At 29.9% G+C, this 23728-nt stretch overlaps 3 protein-coding genes and 1 long non-coding RNA gene across 5 annotated transcripts; 2 read left to right on the forward strand and 2 right to left on the reverse strand.

Annotated features, from left to right (window-relative positions):
* The first annotated feature begins 1076 nt into the window (after positions 1-1076).
* Positions 1077-5674, forward strand: LOC103482643 (thylakoid lumenal protein TL20.3, chloroplastic). 2 transcript variants are annotated; one of them, XM_008438907.3, is made up of 7 exons: positions 1077-1436; positions 1545-1752; positions 1835-1864; positions 2156-2262; positions 4891-4925; positions 5153-5281; positions 5373-5674. In XM_008438907.3, the coding sequence occupies exons 1-7, from the start codon at positions 1295-1297 to the stop codon at positions 5565-5567; spliced, it is 846 nt and encodes a 281-aa protein (XP_008437129.1). In that variant the 5' UTR covers positions 1077-1294; the 3' UTR covers positions 5568-5674. The 2 variants fall into 2 exon arrangements, with proteins under 2 accessions (XP_008437129.1, XP_050945795.1); XM_051089838.1 differs by having other exon boundaries at positions 1133-1436; positions 5153-5285.
* LOC103482642 (uncharacterized) lies at positions 1203-3626 on the reverse strand. The gene is made up of 2 exons (XM_008438906.3): positions 3453-3626; positions 1203-3155 (listed from the first exon to the last, which is right to left on the reverse strand). Exon 2 carries the CDS (start codon positions 3132-3134, stop codon positions 2403-2405), a length of 732 nt encoding a protein of 243 aa, XP_008437128.1. The 5' UTR covers positions 3135-3155; positions 3453-3626; the 3' UTR covers positions 1203-2402.
* Positions 5675-10367: 4693 nt separating the features above from the next.
* On the forward strand, positions 10368-13306 carry LOC127150934 (uncharacterized). Its single transcript, XR_007823553.1, has 2 exons — positions 10368-10598; positions 12704-13306. It is a non-coding gene; the product is annotated as an uncharacterized LOC127150934 (long non-coding RNA).
* On the reverse strand, positions 12162-17038 carry LOC103482644 (NAC domain-containing protein 7-like). The gene is made up of 4 exons (XM_008438908.3): positions 16616-17038; positions 14288-14475; positions 13927-14201; positions 12162-13216 (listed from the first exon to the last, which is right to left on the reverse strand). Exons 2-4 carry the CDS (start codon positions 14445-14447, stop codon positions 12662-12664), a joined length of 990 nt encoding a protein of 329 aa, XP_008437130.1. The 5' UTR covers positions 14448-14475; positions 16616-17038; the 3' UTR covers positions 12162-12661.
* Between the last annotated feature and the right edge of the window lie 6690 nt (positions 17039-23728).

Below are 23728 nucleotides of genomic sequence, written 5' to 3' on the forward strand. Positions count from 1 at the left end.
AGGGATTTTTGAAAGGTAGAACAAAATGAAATCTTCAACTTCAACTACGACATGCTAGCATGCATGCTTCCAGCAGTTCCACATTTCAGCTTTCGGTTAAAGCATTTTTTATTGCTTATCAAAAGAAGAGACAGTGACTTAATGCATAGTAAAATTCTCAATAACCATTTACCAACAGGTTAAAAAAAAAAAAGAAAGCAAAAAAGAGTTTTGATTATTTGAGAAGATATCGTTGTTGTGGCTGGGTCTGAAAGGAAGAAGCTTTTACCCACTTTTTGTGTGTGTTGGGTCACTTTCTCAAGGTTGAAGAAGACATTATTACGAGTTTTAATTAAGCTTTCAGTGATGGTCGGAAAGTAGTAGTCCCATCTCAAAATTAGGGTTTTGGTGTGTAGTCTTTTTTTGGGAAGGAAAGGTAAATGGGAACAAACAAAGGGTTAAATGTCTGCTTTCACTTTTATCATATTTCAAAATTGTTACCATAAGATGGAATTCTACAGTTTTGAATCCACCTTGATATTTCTACAAGTTTTTCTTTTTCTTTTTTTCTTTTCACTCTAATAAATAAACAATATTACCTTTTTTGTCAAATTAAGAAATGAGATCCATTAAGTGAAAACATGAACCTTTCCCCAAACTATTTACATGACAGGTATTAACAATTGTAAATTTTTTTGTCAAGTTTATTATGCAATATAAACTCTAGTTGATTAAGACATTTTTGCTTCTAAGAGTTGGTAGGTGAATCACAGATTTAGTATTCTAACAAAGAAAATTAACTCCTAACCAAGATTCAACAAAGTGAACCAAGTTTAACAATAATTGGCACGTACTCCTTCTCACAAGGTTGGAAATGTATCCCACTAAAAAAAAGTGGAGTTTGAGTTTGGAAATTTGGAACTTGAAACTTGAAGAATGATCACTAGGTTGAATGCAAATTAGCATCCAAAGGAAATTGGAGTCCGGCCGACTGGGCCTGTAAGCCAGGCCTCTACTAACTCTAATAAGGCCCAATAGACCGAAAGAACACAAATGAAGGGAATGAAGTCGAAGGACTTCACAAGTAAAAGCAGCCCATTTTTTCTAAAGGAAAAACAAAGAACAAGCGAACACGTACGCAAATCCTTACCAGAAGTTGTCAACCTACAGAAAGAAACTCATGATAAATCACTATAAACACTAGATCTCTTCCTGTCCAATCGTTTTCTTTCCCCTCTTTCTCATCTTCTCAGCTTTTCCAGCAAAATAATTCTCTTTCCTGGAGCAGAAAGATACCCAAATTTCAACTCCTCATATGGCACTTTCTTCCATTTCTTCACTATCGGCAAAATGTCTACCCTTGAATTCTTCTAAATCAAAGCATCCAAGTTCTCTACAACCTAGGAAACGAATTTCCACGGTATCTCAGATAAACCCACAAAAGGATCAAACTCAAGGTGAACCGTGCTACTCTTTTTCATCCTTGTTTCTCTAGTTCTGATGGCGAATTCTGCCTTCCATGCTTGTTGATGACTTCACTAACTTGAATTCCCTTGAAAAGGAAGATTGTTCCGAGAGGAAGCACGCACACATTGGTAAGATTACAGAGCCCAAGAGATGGCAAAAATTGGTTTCAACTGCTTTGGCTGCTGCTGCAGTCATTGGTTTTAGCTCAGGCATGCCTTCAGTTGCTGAACTCAACAAGTATGAGGCTGATACCCGTGGTGAATTTGGAATTGGATCCGCCGCGCAATATGGTTCTGCAGATCTCAGGTCTTTAGACTTTGAAGTTACCATTCTATCCCTTGTTGCCACTTAGTTATACTGATAGTCGATATACTTCTTCTATGAACAGGAAAGCAGTGCATATTAATGAAAATTTCAGGTATTTTTACCACCTGTTTCATCATTCCTTTGCGTCATGCTGCTTTGATTCATAAAATCCCTGTTCTGAAACTAAGCACAATGGAAGAATTGCGAAGAAACTACAGTTTGAATTCAGGATCAAAGGAATACTCTAAGTAAAATGGAGTCGTTAAGTAACCCCAACCCCCCTCCCCAATTTACAACAGTCGATGTGTAAATGAAGTCTAGTTTTTGCTTTGAAATGATAACTTCTGGAGCATTCTTATACTTGGTGCTCACCGATTACCATTAATCCTAATGACTGATACAGGAGAGCCAATTTCACATCTGCTGATATGAGGGAATCAGATTTCAGTGGCTGTACATTCAATGGCGCATATCTAGAAAAAGCTGTTGCATACAAGACAAATTTCTCAGGTAAACTAATTACTAAATGTCATAGAATCATGAATGACACTGAAACCATTACACATGAGCTGGCAGAACTTTGTGTGGCATAAACTCATTCTATGGATTTATACATAATATCAAAGAGAAACTTGATCAAATCATCGGACTCAAGTCTCTTTGCCTCCAAGATTTACTGATTTAAACATCTTCTTGCCTTGCCTCCACGGGCAATTTGACGAGGCTGTCAAACCCTGCACCACAACCCTTTTTGCAATAGATTCAGGGCAACCTGCAAGTTTTCCTTGCTTGGACTTCACATTATCAAATCCTCTTGAAATCTCTTCCCCTATACTTCCATCCTCACTTCTAGATGTCTGCCTCAGTGGATCCTCTGAAATGTTATGGTCTTCAGGCCCAATCCTGCGAGTGATTGAACAAGCTCCAGATAAACTCTGAGCACTTGATTTCTTTGCAACTTTGGTTAATGGTACATCATTCCAAACTCGTTTTTTAGCTCTTGAACCATCCATCTGCAAACCTTTTGAGGAATTTCGAATTGTAAGCGGAGGAGCACCTCTTCCACACCCAGGAGGAAAGCTTCTAATCGCCGAAAGACCCTTACGAGGTGGATGAAACTTAGGCAAGTTATCCCCAACATGTTCCTTTGGAACATTGACAATCTCATTCTCATCTTCAGAAGGACTTAAAACAGTAAGAGGGTCAACTACCATAGCAGAATCAAGTACTGCATCCTTCATCATTGAAAAAGGGTAGTTCTCTGGTTCCAACACCCTAGAAGTTAATCTAAGATTCCGATTACACCCCATCAAACAATGAAGAAGAGCAAAAATCTTTTGTTGCTGGACCTCCATTGAAACACCGGGAGTTGAAGACTCCATCGAGAGTTGCTAAATCAAAGCCTAACCATATAACAAAACAAATCAAACACTTCTAACGAAAACAACACCAAAATAACAAAATCAAAACGATCTTTAATGTAATACAAACATCAAATTGAAGCAACCAACTAATGAACCACTGTTTTCTTGACAAACAGGAAGAATAAATTAGGAAGATTCAGAAGAAAACAAGAATTAACAAAAACAGACAAATCAGAACCCCAAATACAGATAAATAAGTTAATGGTTCTTAGAGGCACAATTTAGAGAAGTGAATATTTGAAATAGAAGAATAGATTAATCTGATCAAAATCTAACCTTTGAATCCTTAGAAAAATGAAGTTTTTATGTTTTCGTCAGTATCAAAGTGGCCTCCAAAAATTCTAGGGTTTGCTGAACCGCTCCACTTTCCCCTTCCGTTCTTTAGAGATTTGTTGAAATTAAAATTTCCCGCGACAACGGACGACTTTACACACCCGATACGACGTCGCTTAAGCCGAAAAAGAAATATATATATATATATATATATAGAAAAAAACATTTTCTATAATAGCATTCCATAGTGTGAGTTAGAGACATTTTAAGAGATTTTTTTTGTGGGTCAGAGTTGGCGATTTAAATAGACCAAATAGTATTTTCAACACGACCCAACCAAAATTACTTTAGAAAAAAATAAAGTAAATGATATGGTATATACTCTACATATACCTATGTAATGGAAGTTGCTTTTAACAACGTACGTATTTTGTTATCATTTTAAATTAAATAGTCACTTCTAACAACCTATGCATTTTGTTATCATTTCAAATTAAAGGATTTATTAATCCAATTGATGGAGGATTATAAATGGATCTTTTTTTTGGATTTTTATTGGAGCATGGGAATTGATGGAATTTTCATAAGATCCATTTTATATATTGATGGGGTTTATCACCACCTTAACGGCTCGATCAATTTCTTGAGATTCTCTATTATCTCATTTTCTAATGTGTTAGCAACGTATAGAGACTAAATAAAATCATTTTTTTTCTAATGTTTTGGCACTGGATTGGGTTGTTGAATTATTTATTTTTTTTTCTTTTATTGATGTAAGTATATTTTTTATTAACTTAAAATACTTAAATTTATCTAGAACTCATACTATAACTGACCTTTAATAAAATTTTATTCAACGTATTTATTATAAACTTCAAATAAATATCCTAATAATGTGTATGAATTATAACATATATATATATAGAGAGAGAGAGAGAGGGTTGGATGAATTAAAAAAATGTAACAAAAAAACATAAAAGGATTTCAACCCAACTAAATTCTAACAATTTGGGTTATACAGATTATGTGAACATCCCTCGTATAAACTTTCTACCAATACCGATTTCTCATAATATTTATTAATGTTTCTACATTCTCATAAGTATAAATGATGATTGAAATAATCATAAAAATGTAAAAAAAAAATAAGTAATAAAATACCATTAAAGAAAATGTGATATAAATAAAGAATTAGTTAAACTTGTTTAAAAGTATAAAAAGGTTTGTTTATTAATTTATTTATGTCGTGAATTTTTTTTTTTATATAAAGCTTTTAATAATATCTTCTGTTCTTACGTATTATCAACATATTTTATTGATATTTCTATAAATTGAAATATCAACATTTTGGTTTACATCTATGTGTTGGAAAGTGAAAGAGACATAGAAAAGTATATCAGATTGTACTCAAATATCATCTCAACTTTTACTATCATTGCAGGTGCAGATTTGAGTGACACATTGATGGATCGTATGGTAAGTTTTTTTCTTTTGGATGAATGATCGATTGGAAACTAAAAATACAAATATAACAAATTTTAGATTTAGTTCAACAAAGTCTTGATAAATTTTGTCATTTTACAATTCTTTATAAATAACGTTTTACAAACTTCATTATTATTCTTCCTTAACTGTCACCTAATACAAATTTCTTTTTGTTTAAGGATTGGTAAAAAGGATAACTTTAGTTTGGGATTATTCAGGTATTAAATGAAGCAAATTTTACAAATGCAGTACTCGTTAGATCGGTGCTAACACGAAGCGATTTAGGCGGTGCCATAATCGTAGGTGCCGACTTCAGCGATGCCGTCATTGACCTTCCTCAGAAGCAAGTTAGTGTTTAAACTTAATTTATTTAGCCTGGAGCTAAATAGAAAAAATTGAAAAAGGGTATTGATTGATTGTGATTAATATAATTTTCAGGCCCTTTGCAAGTATGCGAGTGGAACGAACCCAGTGACGGGAGTGAGCACGAGGGCGAGCTTAGGGTGCGGAAACAGCCGGAGAAATGCGTATGGAACGCCGTCGTCTCCACTGCTGAGCGCTCCGCCGCAGCAGTTGCTTGACCGCGACGGTTTCTGCGACCAAGGCACTGGCCTTTGTGAGGCCACTAAATAGATGAATAAATACACTTTGGAGGAACATTTTCCAGAAAAGGTGTTGATTGGTTTGTATATATACTATATAATATACTCTTTTACATGCAAAATACCTCAGCTTAACTATTTACTGTTCTTAAGAGTAAAGAAAAAGAAGAAGAAGAAGAAGAAGCAACTACTGTTATTTATATACAGAAAAAGTTTTAAAACTAACATGTTTTGATAATTGGGTGCACTCAACTTTGAAAAGTTCTAAAATTTATTCATAGCATAGGCTATTCCCATCATTAATAAAGTAAAGGAAAATGATGTGTGATATATAGTTGGAAAAAAAGAATACTTTGTCAAAGGTGTCAATTTGATCCTTCCTTCAACTTTACTTAAGAACATGTGTGGGATCATTTTGCTTTATTTAGGAAAATAATTGAGGTCAAAATGACAGGCTTAACTATTTTTTACTCCTGCAAAATACGTAAATGAAAGGTAAACATAATATGGAACATATTTGAATTTATCATTTAACTAAATTACCAAAGAATTTATATATTAACTTAAACACATCAGGGTATATATGTTTGGTTTAACTTCATATCATCTCTTATAAACCAACCCGAACATTATTCTTCCAATCAAAGGAGTCCAAACAGATGGTCTGGACGACATACACGCCTCCAACAATATTAAACCATGTGTCCTTACTAGCTAGTTAGAGAATAAAGGCTTATGTTAATGAGTAATTTTAGACCTAAAAGGTACAAGTTAATGTTAATGAGTAATTTTAGACCTAAAAGGTACAAGTTAAACACCAGGAGAATGACTTGTGTTGATTGACCAAAATGTGTGTTGTATGTATTACCAGAAACCTTTAAAAGACAACTTTAGCTTAATGCAGAAAATGAAAATAATTTATGTTTATTGATGTAATATTAAAATTGTTATAACTCAATCACTTAAATTTTGGATTCCATTGAAAAATTAACGTGATAATTTAAAAAATGGTAGCATGCACTATAATCCCCATCAAAAAAATTATTTTTCTCTCTCCATACTTTCTTTCACTCAACTTAAACACATATACATTCACTTAAATGTCTCCTAAAAAATTAATTATATTGAAATACATAGTATATATTAAAACATTAATAAATAAGAAAAACACTACTAATTAAGTAATTAATTGAATCAAGAAAGGACTATTTTATTATTGGAGATACATTAGTTCAATCAAGAAAGAATTATTTCTTTATTGGAGATACATCTCTAAAGTCAGAAAATTTATATAACACAAACAGATCATAACAAAAAGTAAATAAATTTAGGTTGTGAGGTTGCTGCCTTCGTACTAATCTCATTTGAAATTCTAAATAATAGATTATTCAAGCAATTCCAACCTAATATATATTATTCATATACACATTATCAGGGGGATGATACAAGCTTTATACTTAATTCATGTGTGTTAATTTTGCTTTTAGTCCCCTTTTACAAAAAAGACAAACTAAACCAAAACATGTCTAACAGACCTGTCTCATCCAAAACGAGAGGAAAAAGAAAAAAAAAAAAAAACAAAAGAACAAAGAAACGACAGTTGTGTCTGAATGCGGTTCCCTAAGGAAAGCAAACATATACAAGAATGGAGGAATGCGTTGTCGTTGGTCTCTGCAGCTTGTCATGCCCATGCCCAATCTACAATCATTACTTCTTTTTACTTAATTTAATATCTTTCACTATTCATATTACCACATAGCTTGGACAAAAAGGGATTTAATTAAAGAAAGAGAACATTCACATTACTCTCTGATCTACACCATGAGTCTTATATCAAATTACTGTGTAATTCATATCTTGTTTCCTTTTTGACTGGATATACAATGATATGTTGGTCTAGTTGAGATATCTTGATGTGATATACCCACTGATCCATGAACCAATCATATTATGTTAAAACAATTGTCCTCGTATTTTCTCATATTCAAATATTCATACGTCGAAAAAAGTTATTTTTTAATTAACTCAAAATGTGACCGTGAAGGGGTAGAAACATGACAAAAAAAAAAGTTAAAAAAAAAAGTCATGGTAACAATTGCATTCAATATGGAGATATATAAGGATCGCATTATTTGTGGTCCTTACCAAATATTCATATATTGAAAAAAGAAGGTTATTTTTAATTAATTCAAAATATGGTAGAGAAAATGATGAGAGTGCTAAGAAAGTGTCCACCTAATGAAGATATTTTGGTGCAACTACTAACCCAGCTATATCTATTTCAAAAAAAAAAAAGTGATAAAAATTGGTTAAAAACATGACAAAAAAAAAGTCTCATATATATCGTCTTATAAAGTGATCAGTATCATACATCAATATATATTAGTTATATTTCTAGGTGAAGTTAAAAACAAAGTCATTGTAACATTTACATTCAATATGGAATATATAAAGATCGTATTATTTGTGGTCTTTACCAATTGATTTCATAATATCATTCAGTCTCCACACTTGACCATGTATGTATGTAATCCCTGAGTAACAGAACAAAGGTGGTAAGCCTTTGATGACATGATCATAGTAATAATATTCCATGGACATGCACTCTATTAAAAAAGTGGTCATGCGTCCCAAACAAGAAAATCCTAGCTTGGATAAGAAAAGATAATTTTCATTGAAGTTAACAAAGATATGAACAAATAAATGACTATTTACTGGGAGGTCATATATGAAGTTCTAATTATGTTTGAGAGGAAGAATTGTTACGACTATGACCATAAAGTCCAAATTAGGCAGTGCTAGAAGAGGAAACGTAACTACATAAGTAGACAAAACCATGAGAGCTAATTAAATATATCTAAATGACACAATATTATATTATTACAGAGAATAAAAAAAATGGATCCACACAATCATTTAACACAAATGATGTGTGTACGAAGGACATTATTTTTGTATAAGGAAAAATGGAATAAAAGAAGAATAAAGTTTTGTCCTCTTTGTACGTTTTGGTATATCATACGTACAAGTATTTTAATCATTATTTGAGTTCATTTTTTTTTTATAGGAGAGTATTTTTAGATAACATTCCGTACATATTTAGTATAATTATTATTGGACCATTTTTGTTCTTTTCTATCCTAAAGTTTTTAATCAATTACTTTGTCTTTGCTTCCAAAGAGTCGTTTCATAAAAATTCCATAAAAAGTAGTTGATTAATTAATTTTAGTACACAAAATTTGAAATGTTAAAGAAAATAATAAAACTTTAAGTTCGATCAGAAAATGTAATTTTTCAAAATATATATTGAATTTGACTTGCAAATCTTAATTTAAAGTTTGAAAATAAAATTGAAAAAAATTCATAATTCCAACATATATATATATTTTTCTCTCTTGGAAAGTGTTTCTGTCTGTGGTTGGTTAACACTATACATAAACACAAAGTTATTGCAACTAAATTATAGGGTTTGCAAAACAATTAGTATTGTCTGTTTAATTCACACACAAGCCAAACTAAAGTTATTAAACCTGATTTCTGTCTAAATTTAAGTGAAAATTAGAGGTAGATATGTTTTGTGTTTTTCTTTTCACTTTTGAAAACAAAAACTTGTTTATAATTCCCTTTTGTTTTTTGTGTTACATTTTACTTCTCAAGACATGGACAATTTTAGCCCAATTTTTTTAAAGATTAATCTTTGAAACCTTCAAGTAATCTTTAGATTTTTTTAGTTGAAAATTAACCTATTTTCTCTCCAATTTTTACCATAGTTTGCTGATCAATGGAAGACCATGGGAGAACATTTTACATCTTGTTGCTCAATTGGCTCTACAATCTTTTCTCAATTGTAAGAATTTTCTCTAGTATCTCATGTTTTTCTTATCCATGACCTTTAAGTTACGCCCCTAATTTTTCTTATACCTTTCTTTTAGTAAATGCATCATTCTTGGATTCGATATATGATGAGAGCATTAAATATGTGTCAACCTAGTCAAGACATCTAAATACACTTATGGATCAATAGATCTTTTTAGCGTTTTTTTTTTAAAATAAGAATGATGTTTACTTTATAGGCTACGAAATGGTTTGGGGGTAAATTTTTCCAAAATTGTTTTAATTTTTCTAATAGTATTAATTAATATGAGAAACTTAAGAGGATTTGGACTCCTTGAACTGTGGAGAGATATGAATAAAGTGTAAGAAAGGTGCATAAATAATTGCAACCAAACATGGTCAATTATGTTATCTTATTCTTCAAACCAAAACCATTACATTATTCTTATTTTTTTTTAAAAAAAACACCCTAATTACATTATCAACTCTATACACAAATTAATAACTCTCAAATTATTATCTCACACACTAGATCAATCCAATCCTAGGTTTCCCACAAATTAAAACAATGACATAAATGTCTTTTGCCCCAAAAAACAAACCTGTAGACAATTACAATATATACAGTTAATTGAAGAGTAGTTTCCAGCTCTTTAAGCAAATCACATAGAAAATACTGAAAATAGAATATATTATAACCTATAAAATTTATGTTTTGAAATATATCTCAGGTTGGAATATATTTCTGCTTCTAATGAAACTTTGGTACGAAATTGAAGTTATTAGTTTTGTTTTCACTTTATATCTCTTAGTGTGAAAGTGAGAGAACGGTGCATTTGGAAGTCCATGGAGAGCACGCCCAATTATTGTGTCTGGTGGAGCAAGATTGATCTCATTGCTTAAAAGGGACTTATAAAGCTTTTCATGCTTCACCTTCAACTCAAGTAATCAACATATATTTGGATACCCAACATTCTCAATATTACTACTACTACTTAACAAACATATTGTTATCATCAAAATTTACTCCCTCTTGTTTCTCCTCACTTTGCCTCTTTCACAACCAACCCCAACCACCATTCATTTTATTGATTATTCTCATTGTCTCTCTCTCCCCGTCAACCGACCGGGCACCGCTTTCCTCCACGTCCTCCACCATCTCCTCTGCCACATTGTGGTTTCTCCAACCTCCCATGACCACCGTCGTCGCACCGATTTGTTTACACAGGTATGTTCCAAAGCAAAACTCTAAGACTAAGAGCTAGCTAGCATCCTTTTTAGGACCTCCACTTTGTTCCATCTATATATTTTTCCAAAAGTAGCAAAGGGAAACAGCAACAGTGTTGATTGTATTTATTGTACAAAATAATCTGTACTATAAGTCTATAAGAAAGAAAAAAATGCATCAAACTAATTTATTACAAAAATGCATTAGTTAATGCTGAATTTTGCATGGTAATAATAACTTTTATATTTGAACATTTTTAAGTCGGCCTTACATTATCAACACTATTACTATATATATTGTCAGCTTCTTATTATTATTAGTCTTTCATTGTATTATATTAATAGTCAAGCCCAATACGTAGTGTAGGATATAGCCTTTTATTTTTTCTTTTTCCTTTTTTAATGAGTTCGACAATGGCATAATATCTACTTTTGAAACAGTGTAGCATAATGTTAATTACAAGATAATTTAAGTATTGTTGTAGTTAAGTAATATTAATCATTAACTATTTATGGGTTGCAATTCAATATCTTTGCGAAAAAGAAACTATTTATCTACCAAATTCATAAATTGACCATATAATATTAAGTTAGCTTAATAACTAAATTTAATTGTTTAAAGAACTAACAAGCATATGGGCACGTTTGACAATGATGGAACTTGCTAGTTGACTCTGTCCCCTCTTTCTCTAATATATGTATATAAGCTCTCTTTATCATTTCCATGTGAGATCTAAAGCATACAATACCTATATGTGGCTTTAAAAACCTAAAACAATACATCAACATACTTACATTAAAAAATGTATATTCAGTTGGTATTTATTTTTAAGTAGTAGTCTGATTATTATATAGTCTCATATTCACATGTTGATATCTAAGGTAATAAATAATGTAAATAAGAGTGTGCATAGAACTAATTTTTTAAAGGGACATCGCATGTACACTTCTTAAATAGTAATCTAATAAAGATACCATTCTCTCGCTAAAAAATGTTTAACTGAGCACAAAATTGTGGACAAGTAAGCTATTCTTTGAAAACTCTAACTACAACGTAGTAGGACTTTTAATGGACAATTAGGTTCTTTAACGAAATTTGAGAAGATTCACTAATTGTCAACTAAGTCTAATAGTTTTCAATGTTATGATGTTTCTACATTTTATATGCTCCTCAAGTACATTTTATGTTCTTTGGAACCTTTGTGTTCTAGGTTCCTCGAATACATCTCTTAATCTCTTAATAAGCATGACGTTTTTTTTTTAAAAAAAAAAGAAATTAGCAAAGGATTTGTTTTTATCAATAAAATAAAAAATGAAGCTCTCCACACAAAATGATTCATCAGAATTCCCTCATAAGAATTATATAAGTAGACAGAATTCCCACATTTCAAATATCATACTTCATTTCTTCTCATTCAAAGCAACTAAGTTAAACAATAATCTAAACAAGGTCGTCTTAAAGAAATTGTTGAATAGAGAATGCATGTGAATTAAAGAGATATAGAAAGAAAAAAAAGAGAGAAAAATAAAGTTCTTCAAAGAAATGAATAAAGTTCCAATATATAATAATTACATGGGAAAAGGCCGAGTTGGTCTTTTGCATGTAATATTTGAATATATAATATAACCTAAAAATACATTCAAACCATATTCCCTCTCACCGAGTTGATTTCCAATAAACCCTCGGGATCAATATATATCATAGACAACAAACTTCCTCAAATTTATTCAATATAATAAGTAATAATATATATTCTACTCTAAAAATTATCCCTATATATATGTGTGTGTATGTATTTAATATATTAATCAATATATATCTTTTGATTATATATTAAAAAGTTCAGCAGTAGTTAATTAAAAGGCATACCATCCATTTTGCTTCTTTATTATGTACAGCAACCTCATAAGATCATTAATAATTTGGCTTCTCCTTTCAACTGTACTTCCTATAATTAGTATTTTGTATATCTTCTAAATTTCCTTTTTTTTTTTTTTTTTTTTTTTTGAAACACACCATGTAGAAAATAATTCTTTTTTCGTTTTTGAGCTTTTCCTTTCTGATCACTTCCACATATCCACTTGGCAACTTGATGGGGATGCCAGAGCAAACTCCGGCGCCATATCTTTACGATCACACTCCGACGGGGTGGCAGCACCACCTGAGTTGGGCGGCACTTGAAAAATAGCTCCATGAGAATAGTTGGGTTGCTTCAAATCTTGATCATTGCTGAGTTGAGAAGCAACAAATTTTTCCATTACTCTCCAATCGGTCACGTGATCCACGGTGTGCTCGACGCCGTAAAGCGGAGTGACGCCAGTGTCTCGGTCGTAGGCGTAAGGGAGCAGAGAGTTGGTGGTGGAAGATGTGGGGATTTTTGGACTTTCGAGGTGAGGGAGTTGGAGGAAAACCTGGTCGTGCGGTGGGGCGTGGAAATGCAACTCGAGCTCTTGCTTGCAAGGATAAGCTGGGTGGTGAAAGATTTGGGTGGTTGGAGAATCAAGCTCTGGCATGAAGGAGACTTGGTCGTCGTACCAGCAGGGCGAGCCATAGTCACCGGCTTTTCTCACCGTCGGCATCCTCTTCTTGAAAACCCTGCAAACAACCCATCCTTCCTCCTAGTATATACAAAGACAATTTTGTTGAAGCTATGTTAGAATAATAACATTTTTCTGACCTAATAATAATAATGCATGATTTCTGATGTTTCGATTTATATTGAATTACACATACTAGGTTATGTTTATAACTTCTCTTTTTTCATTTCCAATCTTCCATCCTCGATTATATGTTTATGAAAATGAAAGGAGTTATACAGATACTAATCACATACTGATCCAAACATTATATTTTAAATTCAGGATACATGAAAATGGTAAGTATTATTTATACTAGAAAAAATAGTAAATATATATACTTAGCAAGAAGAACAAATTAACTTGATGAATGTTCACTCTCAATGTGGGTGTAAAAAATTGTGTAGTTATTGTCTAAACATTTCTACAGTGAATTTGTGGCACGATGAGGGTGCAAAAGAAACGAAATGTATTATGATGGTCCTATGGTTTCTTCTTACCTCTTGTGTGTTGTAAAAAAAAAAAAAAATTTGTGTAAACAAATACCAGCATTATTTTGTCCCATAGCAAATCAAAATGTTCGATTGACACACTACTATTTGACTTAACTTATATATCCGATCTATGTCCAGCAAACGTTGTATAGTGTAAGATACATGACTATGACATTGAACCTAAATGCGTCTAATATAATTTTGTATCTGATATTTGGCCAACAAACCTCTTGTATGAGTGAGTTTAATGGAGTTTACCTGAGGAGTAGCATTTTCATTAGTTTCGAGTCGATATTCATGCATAATCCAATCAGATTTTTGGCCATTGGGAGCCCTTCCTTTATAGAAAACAAGGGTTTTTCTCATGCCAACTAAAGAATGACGAGCATAAATAGCTTTGTCTCTACCAGTTGCTTTCCAAAACCCAGCTTTGGTAGCTCGATTTGTTCGAGTTCCCGTCGGATACTTCTTGTCTTTGTGGCTAAAAAAATACCATTCGTTCTGATCTTCACTTCCAGCAAGTTTACATAGTTCTACATAAATAATTAAGCAAACGTTAGCTTCAATAATTAATAATAACAATAATAAATATTATTAATAATCATCTATATATTTGTACCTTGAAGATCCCATGGCTCGATTCTGTAAAGATCAACATCTTTGATGATATCTAAATCAATTCTCTTGGAAGCGACCTTTTTTCTGAGATAATAATCAACAAGTTCTTCATCTGTTGGGTGAAACCTAAACCCTGGGGGAACATGTGGAATACAGTTCATATCCACGATCCAAGTTTACACAACAATCCTGCATGGTTTATCATAACAATCCAAATTAGAAACTCTCATTATTAATATCTCTAATTAAACAACTTAATACCTACAAATTAACATCCCCTCTCAACTTTCAGGTATTCCGTATTTGTTTGGTCCTCAAACTTTTATTCAATATATAATAGATTTTCTTAAGTCTAATTTGACAAACCATTTAATTTTTAAATTTTTTGGAAATGAAGTCTATAATCTCACATTTTTCACCTTCTTTTAGAAAGATGTGATAGGATCGATGGAATATTCTCAACACTCTGACAAAAACGTATGAATAAAATTGGTGTTCATAAGTTAGATTTTAAAAGATTTTAAAAAGTCTTTTAAAAAATAAGATTTTAAAAAAGTTTAAAAACCACAGACTGTTTCTAAAGTTTATAACATTCTAGAAAAAAAAAATTGAGAATATTTATGGATTAACATTCTTTTAATACATCAAAAAAATTTATTTATTTTAAAAAAGAGTGCATCTACAACTTTGAAGTTATAGTAAATACAATGTTATTTTCTACGAAGACACAAAAGACAGAGATTCTAAGTAATAACTACAAGAATACTAATTAAGATACACAAATCCTAGCTATTTTGTTACGTTTACTTTGCGTGTATCCTCTTGTATACTCCATGTGACCACGAATGCAAAAGTATGAAGAGAATTATTTAACTTTAAATATATATTTGATAAATTCAATGCACATTTGAACGGTGACCTAAGATTGCATCACGATATTTCAATTAGATTGACACATTTATAATATTTTTATTGTTTCTCATTCCTACAAGAGATACATTCGCTTCAAAACTCAAGAGTCACGTACAAATGAAAGCGATAAAATGAAGATTAGAGTAAGAGAACCCAAGCAAAATGAAGGTCTTTCTGAATTAATTATCTAAAAATAAATGAACAAATACTACAGTTATGATCATATCATGAATTCATAAATAATGCCAAAAATAACTGTGTGAGTATTTCTATTGGTAAAGATATTCAATCCTAAAATAAGCTTAGCTTAGCTTAAATTACATATATAAAATTTGTACTATCAATATCAACATCCTAGTTAGCAAAAAAAAAAAAAAAAAAAAAAATCATTCATAGTCAAATACTTGATTCTCCAAGTTCATATGTTTGGAAAACAAAACCAATTAAAAGTTTGAATTTCCATCACCACGAATGTTTAAAGGCATCTACCCTCCTTCTTGTTAATAGATATTCAAATTCATAAAAAGGTTCAAAATTTCACCTTTGGTAAAAGAGTATATTTCTTTTTATAAAATAATTAAAAACCAAGATAAATAGTAGGTTTACTAATTGAGTTTACATTTAAGTAACATAAATTTCATAGACTAGCTCTGATTAATTCTGATCATGTATATAAATTAAAGTAGGTTATCAAAGAATAATTAATTCTGATAATCTTTTTCTAACCTAAGATACAAGTCCATAGTGCATTGTATATTTATGATGGAAGAAACACTTGGTAATTTCTAACTTCAATACTATGCATTAATTTCCTAATGGAAACAATAAATATCAAAGCTTGAAATTCAATTCTCTTATGATATAATCAAGGTTTTTAAGTAGTAATCATAGCTTTAAATAGTAATCCAAACCCTATTGTCCAAAAAAAAAAAAAAAAGGTTAACCAAACCCTACCAAAAGTTAGAAGCAATAATCAAGTAGCAACCCAAATTAAACTAAAATTAAGACTCAAATATTGGAAGACATAACTTAAGGTTTTCGCCTTGGTTAGGTTAAATTAGCAACTTAAAAACAATAATTATGAGCAATAATTTTTTGAAGAAAAAAAAACACTATAAATTTTAAGGAAAAAAAATCAATATTACCAAACAAGATCTAATTAGAAGAAACAAATAATGAAGCTATTTAATTATGCGGTTAATAAAAAAGGTAACATTTTGACAAAGAAATTAATACCATATATTTATAACTAATTCATCTGATAATCATCATATGTTATACGTTCTACAAACTAAATAGAAACAACAGAAGCATATAAAAAAAAATCATACAATAATATGAAGAAGGTTGTGAAGAAGATGAAGACATGAAGAATAATAATGATATAATTAGAGAATTAAAATGACAAAAGGTGAACCTGGGGGAAGCTTTGAGAGTTGAAAAAGGCCAATCCAAAGCTCTATAGAGCTTTGTTCATAGAGATCTAATAGCTTTTAGAGCCAAAACAATTGTTTTTGGCAACAAAAAAAAAGCTTTATGGAATTGAGAGAGAAAGAAGCTTGACAAAAAGTGAAAAGATAGAGTGTGTGTGTGTTGGAAATTGTGTCTTTCACTTCTCCATTCTCTCCTTCTTCTCCGTTTTCTCTTTTTCGATCTCTCGGTGAGAGATCAGATCCCAAGAAGTGGACGAAAAGAGAAAGGTGAAGAAAGTAAAGGACTTGGAGGGAATGGAAGAGGTAGGGTTAAATAAGAAACAAAAAAACATATGGCCCAACAATCTATATGATCTATTATATCCTTCTTCTTCTTCTTCTTCTTTCTTCTCATGTCTCTTTTTATTATTATTATTATTATTATTTTATTTCTCTTTATGTCTGTCTTATCTTTTTAAATGTGGGAGCTTGATTGCTACAAAAGCTTTGAAGCAATAAAAAAGAGAAAATAAAATAAAATAAAATTAAAGGGTGGCGCTAAAATGGCTCATCACAACACAAGCAGCAACCTCTTACAACATACCCACCAGCAACTGATGTAGACCATAAAGGCAATGTTTCTCTTTTTTTTTTTTTTTTTTTCTTTTTTTTTTTAAGGAGAAGAAAGAGATGGAGATCCAATGGTGGGGATTAGTTGGAAGGCTCTCAAATGACTCCAAAGGACAAAAAGTGAATATCACACATACAATTTTAATTCATCTCATTATTAAACTTATGATCATTATTAATATCTAATCAATAATATAACTAATTTTCTTTTCTTTTTTTTCCATCTGTCTCTTTCTACTTGTAAAGAATTTAATTAGCTCCTTCTAGATGGGTTATCATTCCCTTTTCAATTTTCTTTTTGATTTTTTTTTAAAAAATGTTATTAATTTTGTTTTTTTGTTGTCTATGAAAATTTGTCTTGTAATGTCTAGAATATATATATATCTTTGGAAAAAGATGTGTTTTGTTTTGTTGAAGTGATACAGTATAAGTATTTGATTTCTTGATAAAAATATACTTTAACCCATTAAATTATACACAATTTGTGTTAGAACTAAACTTACTAGAAGTTATGTAATTAAAAAACAATTTAGTATAGTTATTAGTATACATCAAAGAAGCTTCCCTTAATTAGAGATGGAATAATATAAATTTTCATCGACTTTAGGCATCGATAATTTGTGAAGTTGATTTTATCTTACACGTCGTCTATAAGCAGTTAAAGAAATCGGACTCTTCAATTTTGAAGGTAATTTTTGTCATTATTTAGAAAAACTTCACTATATCATTAAAAAAAAACGATTTTTTCAGCATTTGATAATAATTACTAAATATAAAATATCTCTAATTCTCATAAAATATGTCAAAGTCGAATCCCAACTAAAACAAAAGATTAACAAAAGAAGGCAAGCAACTTTTATGATTCATATTTAAAATAAACCACACATTATCCAATATTTACCGACCCATTATAAAACATATCATTTTATCTTCTTATTAAAACAAGATGTATGATGACAAAATAAATAAATAAATAAAGCTATTGAACATCCAAATACAATAAGTCCGATAAAAAAAATATCTTAAAAAGTAAGCAAAAAATATCTCTCTCTCTCTCTCTCTCTCTCTCTCTCTCTCTCTCTCTCTATATATATATATATATATATATATATATATATATGAAAATCATTTTATATCGATGTGGCTTTGTGGGGTTTTTCGCACGTACCATTTCTGTCTTAAAAAAAGGACCAAAATTTAATGTACCCCCACCAACACATACAATTAGATAGAGAGACAGCCAATAGAATATTAAGAAAAAGTGCAATTACAATTTATATAAACACTAAAAAAAGTGCAAATATTTTAATATCAAACAAAACTTACAAAATAAATTTTTTTAAAAAAAGTTATAAACTTCTTCTTGAGGTTTGAGGAAATTAAACTACAAAAGTTTATTTGTTTATTTCAAGTAAAAGTCACTATTGCACGCGGCCTCTGGTTGGTTGGTTGGTCCGCTTTTTTATTTTAATTTACTTTTAGTATAAATTCTAATCTCTCCCGTTCTAATATTTGTTTCAATTTTTCTCTTCCAACCCTTAAAATTACAATCAATATCTAAGAGTATAACTCCGTTAAAATTTTCGATTTTCCTACCTTACGTATTGTATAAAAAACTCTTAAATTTTATATATTTAATTTTTAAAATTTCTTGAAAGTCATTTGATTTTCATCTTTGAAAACTAAGATTATTATAAACACCGAAAAGTTGGCATTTAACTTTTTATTTTTAGTTTTTGAAAAGTTAGGCATATGAGGCATCTTTCCACATGATTTTTTTTTTCTTTTCCCCTCTTCTTTTTACCAATATTTCAAATAACCCAGTCAAGATTCAAGGAGAAAAATGGTACATATAGTTTTCAAAAACTTATTTTTATTTTTAAAAAATTGATAAGAGATGAGTTCTTTTTTAAAAAAAAAATGAAACGCAGTAAAAAAAAAATTGAGAGGAAATAAAATAAAATTTTAAACAAAAAGGATACAAAAAAGGAGAATCAAATGGTTACTACGAGAAGCACTTAGTATCAACATTCTGACAATATTTTTAATTAAAAACCAAATATAAATATATTGTTAACTATTTGGTTTTTAAACTTTTAAAATTTGAAAATTATGTAATAAAAGTATTGATTTGTTATCTAAAATATTTATAAAAAGAAATTTTATCATGGGTTGGTTATTAAACACATGTTATAAGAATTGAAATGGAAAGTGATTAAAGTTGTAAAAAAGGAACAAAATTTAACCTATAATAATTAAGTAAACATGATTTGTAATATTTTTGTGTGGGAAGCTTAGCCGGGGCCCACTGGGAACCGACCACTGGAGAGTACGATGGGGACGCCTCTCCAAATACAAAAATTATTAAATTCATCTTTTATTTAGCGGAAAGAGACGGCTTAAATCGGCTAAGCCAAGAGAGAGAGCTTGGTTGTAGGTTAGTTTTAGTGTAATATATATGTGTGTGTGTGTGTGCGTGAAATTCCGTGCAGGGGGGGGGGAGGTTATGGTGGAGAGTGGGTCCCACTGAGCTGAAAAAACAGAATGATTTTTTCTGTGTCTCGGGAGTGACTACGTGGCGGCTAATGGTCCGGCGTGGGCTAGCCCACGATCATTAAGCTCACAATACTTGGGGGGGTGCATCCATGCCCGGTTGTAAAAATTAAAAAAAAAAGAAAAGAAAAGAAAAGAAAAGAAAAGGGGGGTTTAAAATTAAACTAAGAAAAGGATAAAATGTGGGGTCCATCCGTTATCCTATATGTGGGTCCCACGAATTGGTCGCCTTTTTTTGCCCACAGAAGCTGACATGACACGTGTCCCATGCTGTTTGGTGAATTGAGAATGCCGATAAGTCAAGTCAAGTCACCACTTTCTCATTTTCTGTATCATTTGTTTATATGTTTGTTTGTTCTTTTTTTCCATATAATCGGGCCGGTTACGCGCCTACACCTAAGGGGGGCCACTAAATTAAATATTAATATACTTTACTAAACCCTAAACATTATAAACTCAGTTTCTCTATTTTCATGGGCTACTCAATTGTATTTAACTATTTCTTATTCAGTTTTTTATTTTGCTATATTTCTTACTGATTGCTTATATTTTTTTAGTATATATTTATCCGTTTTTAATTGAGAGATTAATAGTAAAAAAAATAATTAAAACTATTTACAAAATAAAATATATCTTAGAAAAGACTTATTTGGATAGAATTGAATAAATTTTACTATATTTTTCGAATGTTGTATTTTAATTCTTCAAATTTATATCTAATAAATAAATTTTATATTTATCATTATGTGTTTCCTATCATATCAAATTATTATCCATTCATTCTAATTCAACCATATATTTTATAAGATGCATCCATATTCTTTAACAACACTAATGATATTTGAGTATTCAAATATCGCTAGATCGTATCAATCTCTCGATGTAAAAAATATATCATTGGAAGATTGGTCTTTATCTCCCGACACCTAAGATAGTCATTGGCAAAATGATTATCTACTAACTACTTTCTTGTATTGTTTTTTAATGCGAGGACAAGTTGTTTTTTCATATCGTGATTGTTAAATATATTTAAGATACTATATTCTCAACCATGTCAAATCAGATTTAAGTGTGGTTGAATATATATATATATAGAAGAACATTTTTATAAATATAACAAACTACTAAAATATTTACGATCTGTGTAATAAAGTTTATAAAGTTAGTCATTCTTTCTATCCTCTTTCTTCCTTTCCCTTTTTTGTATTTCATTTAAATTTAGGTAACCAAATCTCTGATTTGTTTTTATCGTCTTTCTTATTTTTCTCTTCTTTTTTAGCTGGATTTCTTTCAATCATCTTTCTTCATTTCTTTCTCTTTTTTTACTTCGTTCAGATTAGGGTAACAAAATCCTAAAGAATCTTGAAAACTTCGTTTAGCAAATAAACGCTCATGTAAAAAAAATTCATTTAGATATACCCCAAATTTAAACGATCATGTAACCAAATATAAAGGATCATGTAACCAAATTAAACGATAAAATTGAAAAAAATAAATCGTTTAGATTTGAGTATCCAAATCTAAAGGACCAAATAATCTAAACGAGTGTATACCAAACAATATAGTTAAATCTAGATGATTGTGTACCAAATATATTACACTCGTCGTTGATGTGACATTTTTTATATTTTTCATCGTAGGTTTATAGACTTTTTTCATTTTCGAAATTGTTTTATAAAACGTAAATATTTTGCTACTTTATTATATTTTTTACAATAACCCATATAATTTTTCATTGTTGACGGGGCGTTATAAATAAATTGTGTGTATATATTTATTGTATTTTTAAAAAATTTAATGAAAAAACGGAGAGAATCATCGAAATTTATGACAACCTATTGTTTAATAAAACCTTTTTTTTTTTTTATTTTCTTAAAATATAAACAATATTTAAGGTTTTCTTTTCTTGCGCGCCGTTCCTTAGGATAGCAAAGTACAGAAGTGAAGCAAAAGTCTTACACGTGAGCCAAGTGTCATTCTGGCCCCCACATCCTGCTTCCGTGGCTTCAACCTTTTTCTTTTCTTTTTCTTATTTTTAAGGAAAATAAAATATTAAACACAAACAAAACAAAATATGGTAGAAAAAGATCAATTGTTAACTTTAATTATGATTTTATTTAAACCAAAATTAATAATAATGATTTAAAGTTTTGTAATTGATTACAGATTTACCAAACACCATTTTGGTAGTCAACTACTAATTTCTACACAAATTATTACTCCTATAACTAATTTTCTAAAATTTTCTCCTTTTTCCATGTATACAAGACTTTGTTTTTATTTTTCTTATCGTGTTTTAATATTACATTTCTTTAAAACAATTTACAATGTTCATTTGATTTTTTTATCATTCAGATTTGTTAGGAGAATGTTGAAATTTTATTACCATATAATTCTTTTTGGGACAAATTATATATAAAGAAACCCATTAACTATATGAAGGTTATCAAAAATTAAAATCTGACAACATAAGAAATTGAAACAAAAAAAAAAACAATAAATATAGTTGATAGATGCACCATCTATATGAATTTAAGACAAAGTCTACTGAAATTAGTAACTTCATGGACAAAGTTACCATTGTAGTAATTTCATGGACAAAGTTACTATAATGGTAACTATTTAATTTCATATTACTGAATTCAACCATGTGTGTTGGATGGAGAATTTGAACAATTTAGAGAGATTAGCTTCAAGAGACTATAGCAAAAGAAATTTAAATTTCTATTATTTATTTTTCAAAGAAAGGATATATAATTTCTACTTTTTAAATATTTCAATCATCAACATCAACATGTATATCGATGATGTATCAATTAGATAATTGATGTACTTCATATTTATTATATTAGTCAAGTGATATAATTTATATGTAGTAGATTTGTCAGTAATCCATTTGATATACAAGATTTATTATTCAACAATAAGTGATTCATGGACTGTACTTATTCATGGATTTAATTGCAGTCTTTATTAATTTGTTTGAGTGTTGATGTTTTAGTATATATCATCAACTTACCATGTTTTAATTTATCCCATTAAGGAACCATTTTGAATGCAAGTTGGTAATTTAACTATATAGATATGCTAATATTATAGTTGAAATTGAATTTTGAACCAGCAATTATCTACAAACTAAAAACAAATGTATTATTAGGAGGTACTCATATACTAATCATACACCAATGTTATACTTAAAATGAATTTTAAAATTGACATTGAGATATACTATTAAGATACTTATGTTAATATACTTGAAATAAAATTTAATCTAGAATATAAAAGCAAGTAACATTTATATTATTGACACACCAATGTTAGACTTGAAACATCTATATGAATTTGTTTATCTTAATTTTTTCAACTTTTGTTATGCACCATTTCTTTATATTAATGCATTTTATTGGACGTGTCGTGGTGATTGGTGAGAACGCTAAGAATATGTAAACATAGTCGAAGTATTTGAATATGCTCACTTATCCTTAACCTTCAGTTCCTAATCTTTTTTGTTATATTTACAAATTTAGATAATCGATCTTAAATTTACAAATATCCTTTTATATATATATATAATATCCTAACCCATTATAATTTTCCATTAATTTTAATAATAAAAACAATATTGGGTTAACCACCCCAATCATTTTAATATCTCTTTCGATTAAAGAAAAGATGAACAATTCGTCTTTTTTGACCCATCATCCAACTAAAATTTATTGGAGTGTGAACTTTAAATTATATGTTAATAAGTTAGCCCTAATCTTATATCCGACATACTTAAGTTGCACCTTCTGATTTCCTACCAATTTAATAGTTTTTTTTTTCTTCTGATTAAAATGTTAAACTAATCTTTCAATAAAATTCTTACTAATTCAATTGTGATTTAACCTAATATTTTATAAGAAAAATTGTTAAAAATAGAATATTTGACAAAA

Source organism: Cucumis melo, chromosome 9 (assembly GCF_025177605.1).
Source record: "Cucumis melo cultivar AY chromosome 9, USDA_Cmelo_AY_1.0, whole genome shotgun sequence".
Lineage (NCBI taxonomy): Eukaryota > Viridiplantae > Streptophyta > Magnoliopsida > Cucurbitales > Cucurbitaceae > Cucumis > Cucumis melo.

Bases quoted from the DNA above. Each gene is read 5' to 3' on its own strand.
- LOC103482643 (XM_008438907.3), top strand. From the start codon at position 1,295: ATGGCACTTTCTTCCATTTCTTCACTATCGGCAAAATGTCTACCCTTG. The intron at 1,753-1,834 runs GTCTTTAGACTT...TTCTATGAACAG, and splicing joins TATGGTTCTGCAGATCTCAG to GAAAGCAGTGCATATTAATG. The intron at 5,282-5,372 runs GTTAGTGTTTAA...TATAATTTTCAG, and splicing joins TTGACCTTCCTCAGAAGCAA to GCCCTTTGCAAGTATGCGAG.
- LOC103482642 (XM_008438906.3), bottom strand. From the start codon at position 3,134: ATGGAGTCTTCAACTCCCGGTGTTTCAATGGAGGTCCAGCAACAAAAG.
- LOC103482644 (XM_008438908.3), bottom strand. From the start codon at position 14,447: ATGAACTGTATTCCACATGTTCCCCCAGGGTTTAGGTTTCACCCAACA. The intron at 14,202-14,287 runs GTACAAATATAT...TTATTTATGTAG, and splicing joins CGAGCCATGGGATCTTCAAG to AACTATGTAAACTTGCTGGA. The intron at 13,217-13,926 runs GTAAACTCCATT...TGTATATACTAG, and splicing joins ATGAAAATGCTACTCCTCAG to GAGGAAGGATGGGTTGTTTG.